The sequence below is a fragment of the Callorhinus ursinus genome, unplaced genomic scaffold, assembly GCF_003265705.2.
Source record: "Callorhinus ursinus isolate GAN/ISIS: 27379988/994484 unplaced genomic scaffold, GSC_fseal_2.0 scaffold35, whole genome shotgun sequence".
In the NCBI taxonomy this organism is placed as follows: domain Eukaryota; kingdom Metazoa; phylum Chordata; class Mammalia; order Carnivora; family Otariidae; genus Callorhinus; species Callorhinus ursinus.
Genome location: NW_027397097.1, coordinates 4,238,846 through 4,253,035, shown reverse-complemented (window position 1 = coordinate 4,253,035; position 14,190 = coordinate 4,238,846). Strand labels below are relative to the sequence as shown.

The window sequence follows — 14,190 nt, the reverse complement described above, 5'->3', positions numbered from 1 at the left end:
GGGGACCTTTCCTGAAGTAGAACGGGCAGGATATAGGACAGGCGAATCTTGATTCACCTCGTCCATCTAAGACATGAACACATGTGTACAGCAGAATTTAAACAAAGATGGAGGAAGAAAAGATCTCTGTCCCAGATCCTTGGGATGAGATTATTTCTGCAATTAAGCACTACATTTAATTCTGAGCTCCCTGAAAGCAAGGCAAAAAGGGAAGCATGATGATATACATAGCTCTCATTATCTGTTAAAATCCAGTATACTCAAGGAAGAGAAAGAGACTGGCCAGATTGGAGAGGGAGAAATTAAGTCTGAAGGGCACCTTGGGGTAGATCATGCTTGTCCCTGATTCTGCGAGCTCTGGGGAAGCTCCATCTCTGGGGATCACTGATTCTTCCCAGTGTTCTCTGTTCTGGAGGGGATAGCCTGCCAGCACATGGGAATGGGGAGCCCAGCCTTATTGTAAGAAAATATCTTTACAGCCAGCCAGCCAGAAGCGTGAGAAGGTGGAAATGATTCTCTAGCAGAGTGGCATGTGGCTCGGTACCCTATCTTACCTCTTACCCTTCTCAGTCCTTTCCCGTCCCCTGCTCACTGGACTTCCCAGGAGTTCCGCAAGAGAAGCTGGGCAGGAAGTTGAGGTCCAAAGCCAGATGGATGAACTTGACCAAAATGGCCCAGCAAGTTAGGGAGAGAGCCATCCATGGAGAAGGACCCTGCCCTTTTGGTTTCAGAGCCTGGGTGTTTCTTAACCTGAAAGCTCAGGGGTCCTACTAATTCATGCACTCATTCAACACAAGGTAGGGGGCACTAACCACGACTTTCGGGGCTGTACCCACAGGGAGCTGGCCTTCTGGTGGGAAAGTTGAGACTTTGACAACCAGCTCTCACTGAAGAGGCCTGAACTTGGCCATCACTCTCAGGGAGGTGCAGGCCTTACCTGCAGAGACCAAAGAGAGATCACGTCCTGCTTCAGGAGTGGGAGGGGGGGAAAAGCAGAGGAAGACTTCCAGAGGAAGGGCCAAGAATCCCGCTGGACTGGATTTCAACCTAGGCACGGAGCGTGTGGGTAGGAAGGGGAAGGTCATTCCAGCTGCCTGGAATTATGACCCCTTCTTTTTGAGATGTGAGTACTTTGACGTTCATTATCTCATTTCATCTTCGGAAAAAATGTGGAACGTATTAGGATCCCCATTTTTAGACTCCGAGGAGGCGTGTCCAAGACCACAAACGGAATTAAGAATGGCAAGTGTCCTGATTTCATCCAGAGTGATGTGCACGCACCGCCCTGAGCGCCTTGCGGTCCCCGCAGCCCGCTTTCCCTCTCCCGCCCCATCTCATCCTTCCCCACCCGAAAGTCCCACCTGAAGCCTAACTGGGTTGCGTCCTAACTGCGCTCTGGGCGCCACGGAGAGTCAGGGGTTAAAGCCCGTGGTCCGGGTGGCCCCTTCCCCCTCCCCAGCCCTCTCGCCTCCTCTCGGCGCCGCGCCTGGAGCGTGCGTCCCGGAGACCCGCACGAGAGAGGAGGGGAAAAGTGGGCCTGTTTCTCGGGTGGCCAATCCACCGAGCCCGCGGTGCCCCAGAGGAGGCGCCAGCGCTAGGCCAGCGCCAGGCCGGGGCTGCCTGCTTCCCGCGGCAAAGTACAAATGCGCCCGAGCGCGGCGCCTGGCGCCCTTGGCGTGCACAGCCGGCCCGCGCTCAGCCAGCCCCCGCGGCCGCCGCGCCGTCGCCGCCGCCGCCGCGGGTACCGCCGCCCCGGGTACCGCCGCCCCGCCGCGCCCCGGGACCCCGCAGCCCTCCCCCGAGCCCACCGAGCAGGGGGCGCCGGCCGCTTCTAGCCCGCGCGCCCGGAACAGCCCGCTGGTCCCGCGCGCCTCGGCCGACGCTGCGCGCTCTGCAGACCCCTGTCCTCCCCGTCTTTCTCCTCCTCCCCTCCCTCTCACCTTCTCCTTTGCTTTTACTGCTTTCCCTTCCTGCCGCACCTTCCTCCATCTCTCCATCTCTCTCTCTCCTTTCCCCTTGTTCTCTTTCCACCTTCCTCTTATTCCCACCTTCCACCTTGGACCTCCCTTTCTGTCCACACCACCTACTCCACCCTTCTCTGACTCTCCACTGTAGAGGCAGCCCTCCCTGGGTCTGCGGGTTGCTTTGTGCCCCTGTGCCTCAGTGTCCTCATCTCACTTTCTCCCGACGCCCCTCCCGGCTCAGCGCCCGGCGGCCTGGCCCTGGGGGAAGGAAGGATGGTTCCCGAGGTAAGGGTCCTCTCCTCCTTGCTGGGACTCGCGCTGCTCTGGTTCCCCTTGGACTCCCACGCTCGAGCCCGTAAGTAGGGGTGCTGGTGGGGCTGGGTAGGCAGAGGAGGGATTCGAGCCCCTGGGATGTGCGGGGGGGCGGGGGGGCGGGGGCAAGTGCCAGGACTCGGGACCGCAAACTGTTCTGACAGCCATAGGGCAGCACCTGTGTGGGGAGAGTGGAGACTTCTCTGCCGACCAGTATGGGCTGATGAGTGTGGGATACTGCGGGGGAAACTTGGGGAAACTCAGAGCCAAGGGGGCTGCTGCCACGGACCTGAGGATGCGGGGGGGGGGGGCTGAGGGCGGTGGGAGAGAGGGCAGGACACTGTGTGTGTGTGTGTTGGCTGCTGGTGGTGCTTAACGTTCTCAGGAGAGAGCCGGGCATGGCTGGCTGCAAGGGTGTGATGAAAGTAATGAAGATGTAGACTACTGCATTCAAAGGGAGCCCATGGAAAGACAGAAGAGCTAACTAGACAAACCTCATTCTGTTACCCCTTGTGATCCTCACAACACTCCCATGAGGTGGGTATTGTCATTTGCATTTTACAGATGAGAAAACAGGTTGACAGAAGAAACTTGCTTAAGTTAATAGAGCTAGTAAGCCATCCAAAGCCCGAGCTCTCCAATTCCAAATCCTATGCTTTCCCCCTCTCCCCCCGCCCCACAGCATCTGAAGGAACCTTGATTTGGAGCTTTAAGACTCTGGGAGGCAGCAAGGGCACAGGGAGATAGACCAGTCTTCGCTATCCCAGATCTTTTGAATACCAGCAGGTGGGGGGCACCGCTCTAAGCCTCAGTTCCCTAATCTATAAAATGGGAGTCAAAATCCCAGGGCTGTTGTGAGAATTAAATTGGAGAAAATATGTCAAGCAACTAGCACCAGCAACTAGCTGGTACATGGTAGCATCATTAAAAATATTAGTCTCCACTTAGACGCAGTGTAACCTCAAACAGTTTATATAATCTCTCTGAACCTCAGTTTCCCCCTACCCCTGCAAGAGGCTGGTGGACCCCCTCCCCATCCCCGATCTCTTGGAATGCTGTGAGGATGGAAAACAAAACCAAAGATACACTTAATGAGAAGGAAGGAACTTAGTTCAAACCCTAAAATACCTGATAAAGAAACCGAGGAAGGAGGAGCAGGGGTCTGCTCCAGGTTACACAGCACAGGGACTGGGATGAAGACCCCAGTTTCCCAAGTCCCAGCCTAGCGCTCTGTCCTCTCCGCAGCTCAGCTCCCCCCTTTCTTTTGCTGCCTTTCTTTTGCACGTGACTTTCTGGAGCTGGTGGGGCTGGATTCTGTTTCATTCTTGTCTCTGCTTGTGAGGGCAGGCTGCATGTCTGGTCGTCTCTGGGCTGCCGGCAGCATGAGACTCACAGAAGTCCTTAGTAATAAGTAATGGAAAGACCTCAGTGTGGGGTTCAAGTCCTGCCTCTGGCCCTCAGCAGTTGTGTGACTTATCATACGTCACAACTTCTCTGAGCCTCAATTTCTTGATCTGAGACAGAGACACACCTGGAACCCAAAGGGCTCTTGGGAGGATTCAAGGAGGTGACTGTGTTAAATTAGCCAGCACAATGCCTAGTACTCAGTAAATGTCTCCTCCCCTTCCTTGGGCCCCGGAGGTTTCCTCCTAACACTTACCTGTTGTTTCTTAAAAGGGACTTACCACAGACTGCCCTCCACGCCTGCCCCCCTTCCTCTTGGCAGAGCATTCTTAGCCCCCAAGGCTTTTCTCCAAGCATCGCTGCCCTGGATACCTCTCTGACAGATGAACCAGAATCAGATCATTGTGCAGGATTGCTGATGTCCTACCCACACGCCTCCTGTCAACCTCCCGTATCTTGCCAGCCCTTCAGCACCTTGCTGGGTCACACTTCTTCCAGCAAACTTTCCTTGGCCACCCACGCCCCTTCCATCTCCTTCCTCTGCGCCTCCACTGGCCTTCAGGCCCCTACCTCTCACTGGGTCCTGCCAGAATTCTATCTCCCCTACAGCCTGGAGCTTAGCTCCACACATGCAAGAAAATTGCTCAGAGCAGACTTGAATTAAGGTGAGGTGGACTGGCATTCAGAGGGGTGTGTTCAGATTCTGGGCTGTCAGAGCTGAAAGAGCCTTTGAAAATCATCTGCTTCTACCCGCAGTTTTCCTATCCTTATAGTTAAACTGAAGCCCAGGAGTGGGAGAGACTTGCCCAAGTTCACACCGCAGATTTATTAAAGAAAAGAATACACAGATGTGTCACTTATTGGTTTTGTGCATTGGGACAAATCACTTCCCTTCTCTGAGCTTCACTTCATCTACTGCTGACTCTCTATGAATCTAGGAACAATCCTGTTCTACAGGCATTTGCCAGGGTCCTATTTGGGGTCTCTTAGGAAGGTCCTTGTCTTAGTTCAAGTAAGATCCCACAGGCCTGTCGTGCATAAGACATCTCCTGGTGACACCTCAGGCGCTTTCAGAAGTGATGCCAACAGATGGGAATTCTCAGGTCTGCGTCATGTCAGATTCCTGAGGTGGCTCAGCTCTGCAGAATGCCAAAGGCCTGTGAGCATGCATGGCGGTTTGCTCCTCGCAATGCAAGACTATTCAAACAAAGGTTATTCTGTCCTTGGCTCTGCTTCCAGCCACAGATTGAGTTCAACCTGGACGGAGTCTCAACTCTGGCCACAGGCTGAGCCCTGATCCTCAAAACTGTGACCACAGATCGAACCCTGATTCCAGGTCCATGACCTGGTCATTGATACTGATCCCGGCCCCAGGCGGAACCACAGACATGCATGATGCTAGTCAGTTTGGGCACCCATCCCCCTGTGAATGAGAACCTGCATAGTGTCTTGACTCCCTCTCCAGTGCTCTGCCCCTAGGTCAGTGCCTCTCTATTGTGCTCTTCCCTTACTAATTGCTACCCCCACCCCCAGCCCCCTTAAGGTATCCGGCATGCGTCTGCTTTCTCTTCCCTCCCGCTGTCCAATCGTGCTTTCAGGAGACAGTTATCAAGTAAAAACATCAATCTCTCTATCCTCACTCCAAGGGTAATGCGTATGGTAGGAACCGGAGCTTCTGTCCCCAGGTGACAGGATCCCAGACTGCAGAAGTAGAGATGGGGCAGAAAGGGAGCTCCCGTCGTATGACGTGGCACGGAGGACAAATTGGAGTCAGAAGGTCCGGGCTTCAGCCTGGCTCTGCTAATTCCAGCTGTGACACCAGACAAATCACCCTTCTCTGCCCCTCAGTTTTCCCAGCTGTAAAGAGAGATGGTTGACCCAAACAGGTTATCATTCAGACCATTCTGGCTTTAACATCCTGTGATTCTAAGACTCTAAGATCCAGAGATGCTGTTGCCTTGATTCTGAGTCTGCTCTGGACCTTGGAAAAAGCAAGTCGGGGGAGTTTAGATCTACAGCCTGGTCGTCCTGCCCTCAGACACCAGGAGAGCGTACCTAGAAGGCCCAGAACAGTGGGTGTGGAGGGACACCCACCAGTAGGGACCCTGCCTTGCTGTTCAGCTTAGCTGCATCCCCATCTACCCGTCCGGATGTGCATGGGGGAAGGGGGCACCCGAGGGAAGGCTTGACATCTGGCTCCAGGCAGGCCCCTCCCTGGGTGGGTTAGGTGGTTCTGCACCTCCTCCCTCCCACCAGTAGAGGTCTCTGTCTCACTCACTCGCCAGCAGGCGGAGCCCCGCGACAGCTGCACAGGGTTCCAGCTGTTGCACCTGTTCCAGGACTGGCCTCTCAAGTTCCCCCAGGCACTAGCCATGGCGCCGGCCTCTGGGGGAGGGATCCTGGGTCCCTTGGGCTCCCAAAGAGAAGGACTGGTGTGAGTGCGGTGCCCCTGGGAGGTGCAGCGCCGAGATCATTTCAGGCAAGCCCCTGGACAGGATCGCATCTCCTACCAGAGAACGCCATCCGTCCCGGTCTTCTTCTGATACCCGTTCTTATAGCCGGATTCTTCCGTATGGCTCACCTGGATCCTTCTGTTTGCACTTTAAAGCCTTTTCTTCTGGCCCTGCCCCCTTCGGGAAGGGATGTGCCTATAAGCAGCCCCCCAAGATCCGAAGACTGCCACTAGAGTTTGTGCTGGCATAAATCAATGATCTTAGGCGAGTCCTGATCCCTCTTCTGGGACTCAGTTTCCCCATCTGTAAAATAAAGGACTGGATGTCATCGCTCAGTCCCTAACTTTCTAAGATACCGTGAATCTAAGTGTACGTGTCCAAGGCAGAAGAGGATGTAAATGGTCTCATCTCTGCCCCCCTGACGCTTGCCGGTAACAGAGCTGCCCTTCCTGGTTTGACAGGGCTCTCCTTTGAGGTCCTTCTGTGCCCCCGAACATCTGTCATGTGTCAGAGAAGAGTCAGGTTCAGAGAAGTGAGGGCCTTTTCCCTAGGTCGCCCAGCTTCGCCCCTGAGGACCTGAGGTTTTCACTTCTGACTCCTTCCCCCATTGGGTGCCAGCGCCCAGAGCAGAGCTTATGTCTGGGAGGGAAGCAGGTTTGTTTGTGTGAGGGGGAACCATAAATAAATAAAGTATGGCTGTGTGGGCGCCAGGGAAAAGATGGGAACGTTCTCACATTCCCGCACAGCTGGCTCGCTCAGGTCCTTGCAGGCTGGGGACAGGCCAGCCACAATCCCAGGCCTCTCTCCTCACACCCCACACACCCCCGGTCTCCTCCAGCTTCCCCTGCAGCCCAGAAGCTTCTTTCTGGTTGTCTTTTCTGCTTCCTGTTGGAAGAATTCCCAATCACACTACCCACTCCTAACTACCCCCTAGGAGGCCTTTATCATAGCATGAGTTTCAAGGCAGACTGTGGGACGGCCTTGGATGGGGCGTGAAGGTCATGGAACTGTTCATCCTCTTACCTGCCCAGGCCCCTGACCTTTTTGTACATGGTGGTGTGTGGTTTGGGAGTTCAGATGGCAGATGGCGAGAGCTGGAAAGGGGAGGTCAAACGTTACTTCCTGGTAGGTGGCAAGGTCAAAGTGCTAAGAGGGATGTGGCTACCTTATCACATGATGAAGTATTCTTTTTGTGAAAGAGGTTTCCAGGATTAAGAACCATCCATCACCTCCTCTTCCAGAACCTCCCCTCTCCATTGACTCCGTTCTTTCATGGTGCATTCATTAATCCCGTGCCCAACTCTGTGCAGGATCCGGGCAGAGCACTCGGAGATACACAGATTAATGAGATACGGTCTCTGCTCTCAAGAAGCTCAGAGTTTAGTAAGGAAGAAGAATGCACTTAATCAGTGCTCCTAATCCAGCGACGAGAGTTGTCGGAGAGGGCTGAACCCAGTTCTGTGGGGGCCCCGAGGAAGGACTGGCCGCTGGCCTGGGAGGGTGGGGCGGCTTCACGGAAAGGGTGGCCTCTGGACAGGCTTTTGAAGAACGAGGCTAAGCGGCCAAACACGGAGACGGAGGACCACATTCCGAGTGGAGGAAACAGCACAGGAAGGCGCGCGAGTGTGAAAGAGCCCGGTGGGGTGGTGGAAGAGTGAGATATTCAGCAAGAGGAGGGGAGGCTGCACACAGGGCCACCGCTGCGAGCCCGGCCAGAAAAGCAGGCAAGAGCTGGCTCACGACAGGCTGGGGTGACGTGCCCTCAGTTCAAATTAGATCAACTAAGTCCAGTCACTTTCAGTATCAAGCCAGGGAAGCGCTTTGACTACAGCCCATCCAAGTGGACGCTTCAGGCAAGCAGGGGAGCTAGCCCCCAGCCCGTGCCAGCCACCTGCAGTGAGTGGCCTCGCATGAACCACGGTCACCACCACCCCTGTGCCTTTGCGGGTAGCTCCCGCTTGCTGCCTGGCAAGCCCTTCCCCGCTGTCTGCACCTTAACTCCTTCAATGGCCAGGTCCTGCATCTTCTCGGGGAAGCCTTCCCTAAATAAAGCCTCTGTGCTTCCACTACCATAGAACTTGTCACACTGTATGCACAGCTGACCCTTGAACAAGGCAGGGGTTAGGGGCACCAACCCCCGCACAGTCAAAAATCTGCATAGCACTTTTGACTCCCCCCAAAACTTAATAACGGATAGCCCACTGTTGACCTGAAGCCTTACTGGTAACATAAACAGCCGATGAATCCAACTCTTGTATGTTACATGTATTATACAGTATAATCTTGTAATCAAGGAAGCAAGAGAAAAGAAAACATTATTAAGAAAATCATAAGGAAGAGAAAATACACGTAGAGTACTGTACTGTAAAAAAATCCACTAATAAGTAGACCTGCACAGTTCAGACTCATGTTGTTCAAGGTCAACTGTATTTTATCTATCCATCTTCTGCATTAGGCTGGGAGCTCCTCGAGGATGGGGACTGTGTCTTGCCTAGTCACAGCCCAGGCCCACCAATGTGTGTAAGACCTGATACACAAAAGCTCAATAGCTGAGTGAATAGCAGAAAGTAATATCGCTATTCCTAATGATACTAAGAAATCATAACTAATGATAATAACAGTCCCTGCTTGGCGGGTAGGGTGCCCCACATCCACCTGTGGTTTAGGCCTAAAGCTGCAATCCCGCCCTGGACTGCTCCTTTTCCCTCCCCACCCATATCCAGCCTGCCCTACAGCCCACAGCCCACCCACCGTATTTCCCAAGGATTCCCCAAATCTGCACTTGAGCCCATGGGCACTGCTTCTATCTTGGTCCGGGCTAGCAAGCTCTCAAAACCAGCCAATACAACAGCCTCCCCTGGCCTCTCTGCCTCCAGTTTTGCCCTCCAACCCCTCCGATCAGTGATGGTGGTAAAATGCAAACCTGACCACAGGCACGCCCCAGTTTAAAAGTTCAAAACTTCCATGGCTTTCTTTTGCCCTCTGGGTTCTCAAGGCCCCTCATGAGCCTCTTCCTTGCTCTCTGGACTGATCTCCAGCCTCTCGCCCACCCTGACCAGTTTGATCTCTGTATCCCAGCCTTGAGGTCTGTGTAAGCAGAGGGGGTGTTGGGGAGTCCGGCTTGTGAGTGTGGCTAGGAGAGTGTGGGGAGCCACAGGAAACAGGGTTGGTAAGGTTGTAAATGAGGGAGGTTTGACCTCAGTGGCAAGTACCATGATGTTCATGCCCTAATGGGTGCCTGGGGGCTGCCCATAGAATTATGGGAGTAAAAGGAATACCACGAGAAACAGACTGTTAGGGAAGTTTGGGGTCAGCACCCAGATCTGCTTTTTGTTTTATAGCCAACTATTTAATTGAGCATCTGATATGTGCCAGGCACTAGGCATATCACATATATTATCTGATTTAATTCTACAATAACCCTGAGAAGTAGAGATTATTACTAATCCCATTTAACAGCTATGGAAACTGAGGCCTAGAGTGATTAAGTAACTTGTCTAAACTCAGGCTGTCGACAAAAGCCAAATCCGGGGCACCTGGGTGGCTCAGTTGGTTAAGTGTCTCACTCTTGATTTCGACTCGGGTAATGATCTCAGGGTTGTGATCTCAGGGCTGTGAGATAGAGCCCCTTGTTGGGCTCCCCACTGGGCAGGGGCCCTGCTTAAGAGTCTCTGTCTCCCTCTCCCTCTGCCCCTCCCCCCCCAAAAAGCCAAGTCCAATTTGAGCCCCCACCTATCTGATTCCAAAGCCAGGGTCTTTGGACTATGTACACACCACCACTGAGTGAGGGGTTTTGAGGGGTATGAGACCTGTCCAACTTTAATTTTTCTCTCTCTCAAGCCTGGAAGAGGGCCAATTATCCTTTTCAAATGAAAACTTCCTCCACTACTGTCTTTTTCCTGGATTAAGTATCACTGCTAGGCACGATTAACTCCTAAAGATCCCTGAGAGAAGGCCCAGTGCCCCCCTGAGTTGGGCAGAGGGAGGATGGAATGATGCATGGTGGCGGGTGGAGAGGGAAACGGGCCAGGGCCAAGGCTAGGACAGGTATGGGAAGGCCACAGAAGACCAAAAGGAATAGATGGGAAAGGAGGGGATGTGAGAGACAGACTTTGCCTCCTTCTTCATGCCACCCAGGATCAGCCCCACTGGCTCCCTGAACCTTATCCTAGCCCATGTCGGAACCCCTGAGAACCTGGGTGTATGAGACCATCAGTACATCCTAAATCATGGAAGCTTGAAATGATCAGATCTTAGAGCCACAAAATTGTACAGTTCTAGAAGATTTCATGTTCTCATGAAATGTAGGCTCTCGGAAGCACAGAATTCTCAAATCTTGAATCTTAGAAACCTAGAGTCTTGGAGTCTTAGAATTGTGAAATCATGGATTCATAAGCAGTATCTGTGCAGAAACCTTTAGAAATCAAAGTTCACCTTCCCCCTTATTTTGCAGAGGAGACACTGAGGCTCAGAGAAGGAAGAGTCTTCCTCATTGTCACACAGTGAATTCGTGGCATAAGGAGCTAGAGCTCTGTCCACCAGCCATTAGCAAGAATGGGGGCTGACGCCAGGACTGCAGGGATCGAGGCGGCTGCAGCCTGGCCCTTCCTCCCTCTGCCTGGCGTTGGCATGGCCTTGGGCACTCACCTCCCTGGTGTAAGGGGGAGCCCCAGGCAGTGCCACCCTTCCTTGTGCCTCTCACCTTGGAGGGCTTGGTAGGCTGGGGCTGTGGCCGCAGGAGGCCTCCTGGGGTTGCGGGACCAGCCTGCCAGGCCCCCCCATGTTCTCAGTGGCTGCCAGGTCTGTTGGTGGGGCGGCCTGGGCATGGGCTGAGACATTTTCTCTGTCTCCATGCTCTGAGCAGGCAGCGAGGGGGAGGGGTGCCAACTGGCACAGGAGCCAGGCTGCGGGGCCGCCCCAAGTAAGGTGGGAGAGGGTTTCTTCAGCAACAAGGCTGAGACCTAAGGCCGCCCGGTAGTGTCGCAATCGGCCCCTCCCTGGTGGGGGGAGGGGACTGAGGAAGAAAGACATTATTCAGTCCTTGGAGAGTTGGGCTGGCTCTAACAAGCACCCCAGCTGGGGCTGTGTCCCGCCCTCTCTGCCAGCAGAGGCTGAGAGATAAACACAGCTCATTTGATACGGGCCAGCCGGGGGCCTTGCTGGGAAAGGGATCTGCTGTCTGATTCCCCCCCCTCTACTTTGGGGAGCTGGAGAGGGGGAGGGGAGGGAGCTCAGCCATGTGCTCCTAGGGTCCCCAGCAGCCACGGGAAGCACAGACTCTGGAGGCATCATGACTGTGGCCTCAAATCTTTGTTCTGGGAGGCCCAAGAGGCTGAGCAGGAGCAGTGCAAAGAGCCAGGGGCAGGCCAGTTCCAGCTTCTTACAGGGGAAACTTTCTAAAGGTTAGGACTGGCCCTGGAGCTCCTCTCCTTTGGAGGCGTGTGCCGGACGGTACCCCAGCCCACCCCCCAACACTGAGAGGGAATTCCTGCCCTGCTGTCCTGCTAGTGTGCTGCTTTCAATTCTCTGTGATTCTATGAGTTCAAATGTCAAAGAGAAAGATCTAGAAAGCAGGCAGGGGGAAGTGTGAAAGGCGACCTCTAGATTCTAGACCAGTAGGGGACGAGGAAAGAAAACAGGGAATAGGCTATGGTGGCCGCCGAGGCAGAGAGTGGAGCCCCTAGGCCCTGGGATTGGGCACAAAGCCATGGAGAAGGGAGGTGAACTGCAAGGAGCTATGCCCGGGAGTGGAGTCCTGGTTTCCAGTCACTAGCTGGATGGCCTAGGCAAGTCACTCAGGCGCTGGATCCTCGGTGTTTCCATCTGCTTTTCTCTTAATGATGGTAACGATCCCAATAACCCAGCTTAGAGGGACTGGATCACCTATTCAAGATGACCCATCTTGCAGGGTCATTGTTACCACAATTATCATAATAATAGCATTCAACAAGTGTCAGAAACTGGGCTAAGTAAGTAAGCATTTGACAAGCATTATCCAATTTACTGCTCAAAACAGTAATGTCAATGGGGTAATTAAGTAATTTATGTAAAGAGAAGATAGTAAATGTTGGGTCCTTTTTCCATAGCTCAATCTCATTTAATTCCATAAACCTTTGTGGACACTTAGCTTGCGCTGGGCACCTCATTTCCACCCTAGAAGAGCTCAGCTTATTCTTTAGGTAATGTAGAGTTTCCCTGTAGGAATGACAGCATCCCTTCTGGCTTGTAAAAATCACCCGCTACCTGTGAGGAGCAAGGGTGGCAGGGATAGGGTCAGAGGCGGGAGGATGGGGCGCGGGGCTGGAAGCCCGACCTGGAGCCCTGAGCCAGGGCTAGGTGGTGGTCCAGCAAGAGGAGGAGGGGAGGGCAGGCTGGGCAGCTGATGGGGTGTGAGAAGTGAGAGAGAGGTGGTTTCAGGAAAGCAGGCTTGCAGGAGAGGTATCTAACCTAATGAAACAAACTTTACTCAATCCTTCTTGAAGCATTCCCTTGCATATTGACAACTGATAGGCAGGTCACAAAAATAGCCAACTGACGTGCAGTCGTAGTAGTAGCAATGACTATAAGGATATTTAAAAGTCAGCTTTCTAAGAACCTTTCCCTAGGCAGCCCTTGTTTTCCCAATTTAAACCCTTTTCATCACAGCTCCCTGAGATAAGGACCCAGTAGGCTGTGAAAGCAGGGGCGGAGCTGTGAGTGGCTTTATTGAAAAGGTGGGTCACAGGACCCAGAGAGAAGGTGTGTGTGTGTGTGTGTGTGTGTGTGTGTGTGTGTGTGTGTGTGTGTGTGTGTGTGTGTGGAGAGAGAGAGAGAGAGGGTCAGCAGTGGGAAGGATGTGTGTGTGTGTGTGTGTGTTTGCAGAGATGTAGGAAATAAATAAGCAACATGGGTCCAAAAGAGAGGAAGCTGGTGTGATTATGAGGGTAGAAGGAGCACTGAACTGAGAGTCAGGAGACGTGGGCTACCATCCCTGCTGGGTGACGGACTTCCTATGTGACCTTAAAGGTGTAATTTATCCTCCGGGGCCTCGATTGTTCATCTAATAACATTTATACCACAATTTAAATCTGTAAGCACTTTCACTGTTTGATCTTCCTAACTGTCCTATCAGAGAAGTGTTAAGGTTCAGAAAGGGGCAGTGACATGCCCAACGTCACACAGCAAGTGTGTAGTCAAGCTGACGGACTCAGGTATTCCGGGCCCCTGCCTGGGAGAGCACATCTGGTGGGTTCTCTTTCGCCTATCTGGTCCAGATGACATCCTTCCTAGAGCCAAGAGAAGGAGGCACGGAGCAGGGTCTTTGGGCTGGAGCCTCCCGGGACTGACAAAGCGCTGGTTGGTCTGCCAGGTCCAGACCTGTTCTGCCTTTTCCATGGGAAGAGATATGCCCCCGGTGAAAGCTGGCATCCCTACCTGGAACCACAGGGCCTGATGTACTGCCTGCGCTGTACCTGCTCGGAAGTAAGTTCCTCTGGCCCCTTGGCCACCTGTGACAGGTAGGGCACCCCAGAGGGAGGGTGGGGCCACGCCGCTTCACCAGTGAGTACTCGATGCGTGGGAGCTCCTGTGCACCTGCCAGAGATAAGGCACACCGCGGGGCAGTGGCTGGACCGGGCTGGGGAGCTGGGCCCTCCACCTTTCAGCCGGCCTTCCTTCCACCTTTGCTGCTGCTGGCCTCGCCTACATCCCAGGACAAGAGCCTCTCTGTCCTGACCTCCCGTTCGTTCCTTTCCTTGTGCCCTTTCCTCCAGCCACCTCTCTTGCCGCCTGGCCTTAGGCTGTATTCTCCCAATGCCACTGGCTCAATATCGGTTCTTTAAGGCTTCACCCAAATGCCACCCCCTGCCCCCAATAGCCTTATTTGATGCCTCACCTGCAAGGGGTGTCTTCTTCTGGGATGCCACATAAGTTTCTCTGTCCCTTCCTCCTGATCACTGTTGGCCAAGGATGACAGTTTTCTGTGCCTATCCATTACTGCCCCTCCCAGATGGAGCCCCTGAGAGCAGATCTTCCTGGGCGCTCACTCAGGCCCAGTTTGGTGTCCTGCCAGAGGCTGA

At 53.7% G+C, this 14,190-nt stretch overlaps 1 protein-coding gene across 3 annotated transcripts in view; it reads left to right on the top strand.

Moving 5' to 3' along the window:
• Positions 1-2,237: 2,237 nt before the first annotated feature.
• CHRDL2 (chordin like 2) overlaps positions 2,238-14,190 on the top strand; it is a 31,311-nt gene continuing 19,358 nt past the window's right edge. For 2 of the 3 annotated variants that reach the window (XM_073879706.1, XM_025894418.1), the window contains exons 1-2: positions 2,238-2,319; positions 13,482-13,594. In XM_073879706.1, coding sequence (XP_073735807.1) covers positions 2,238-2,319; positions 13,482-13,594 — 195 coding nt within the window. Of the gene's footprint in view, positions 2,320-13,481; positions 13,595-14,190 lie in introns of those variants that run through there. The other variant, XM_073879707.1, reaches the window with a different exon arrangement.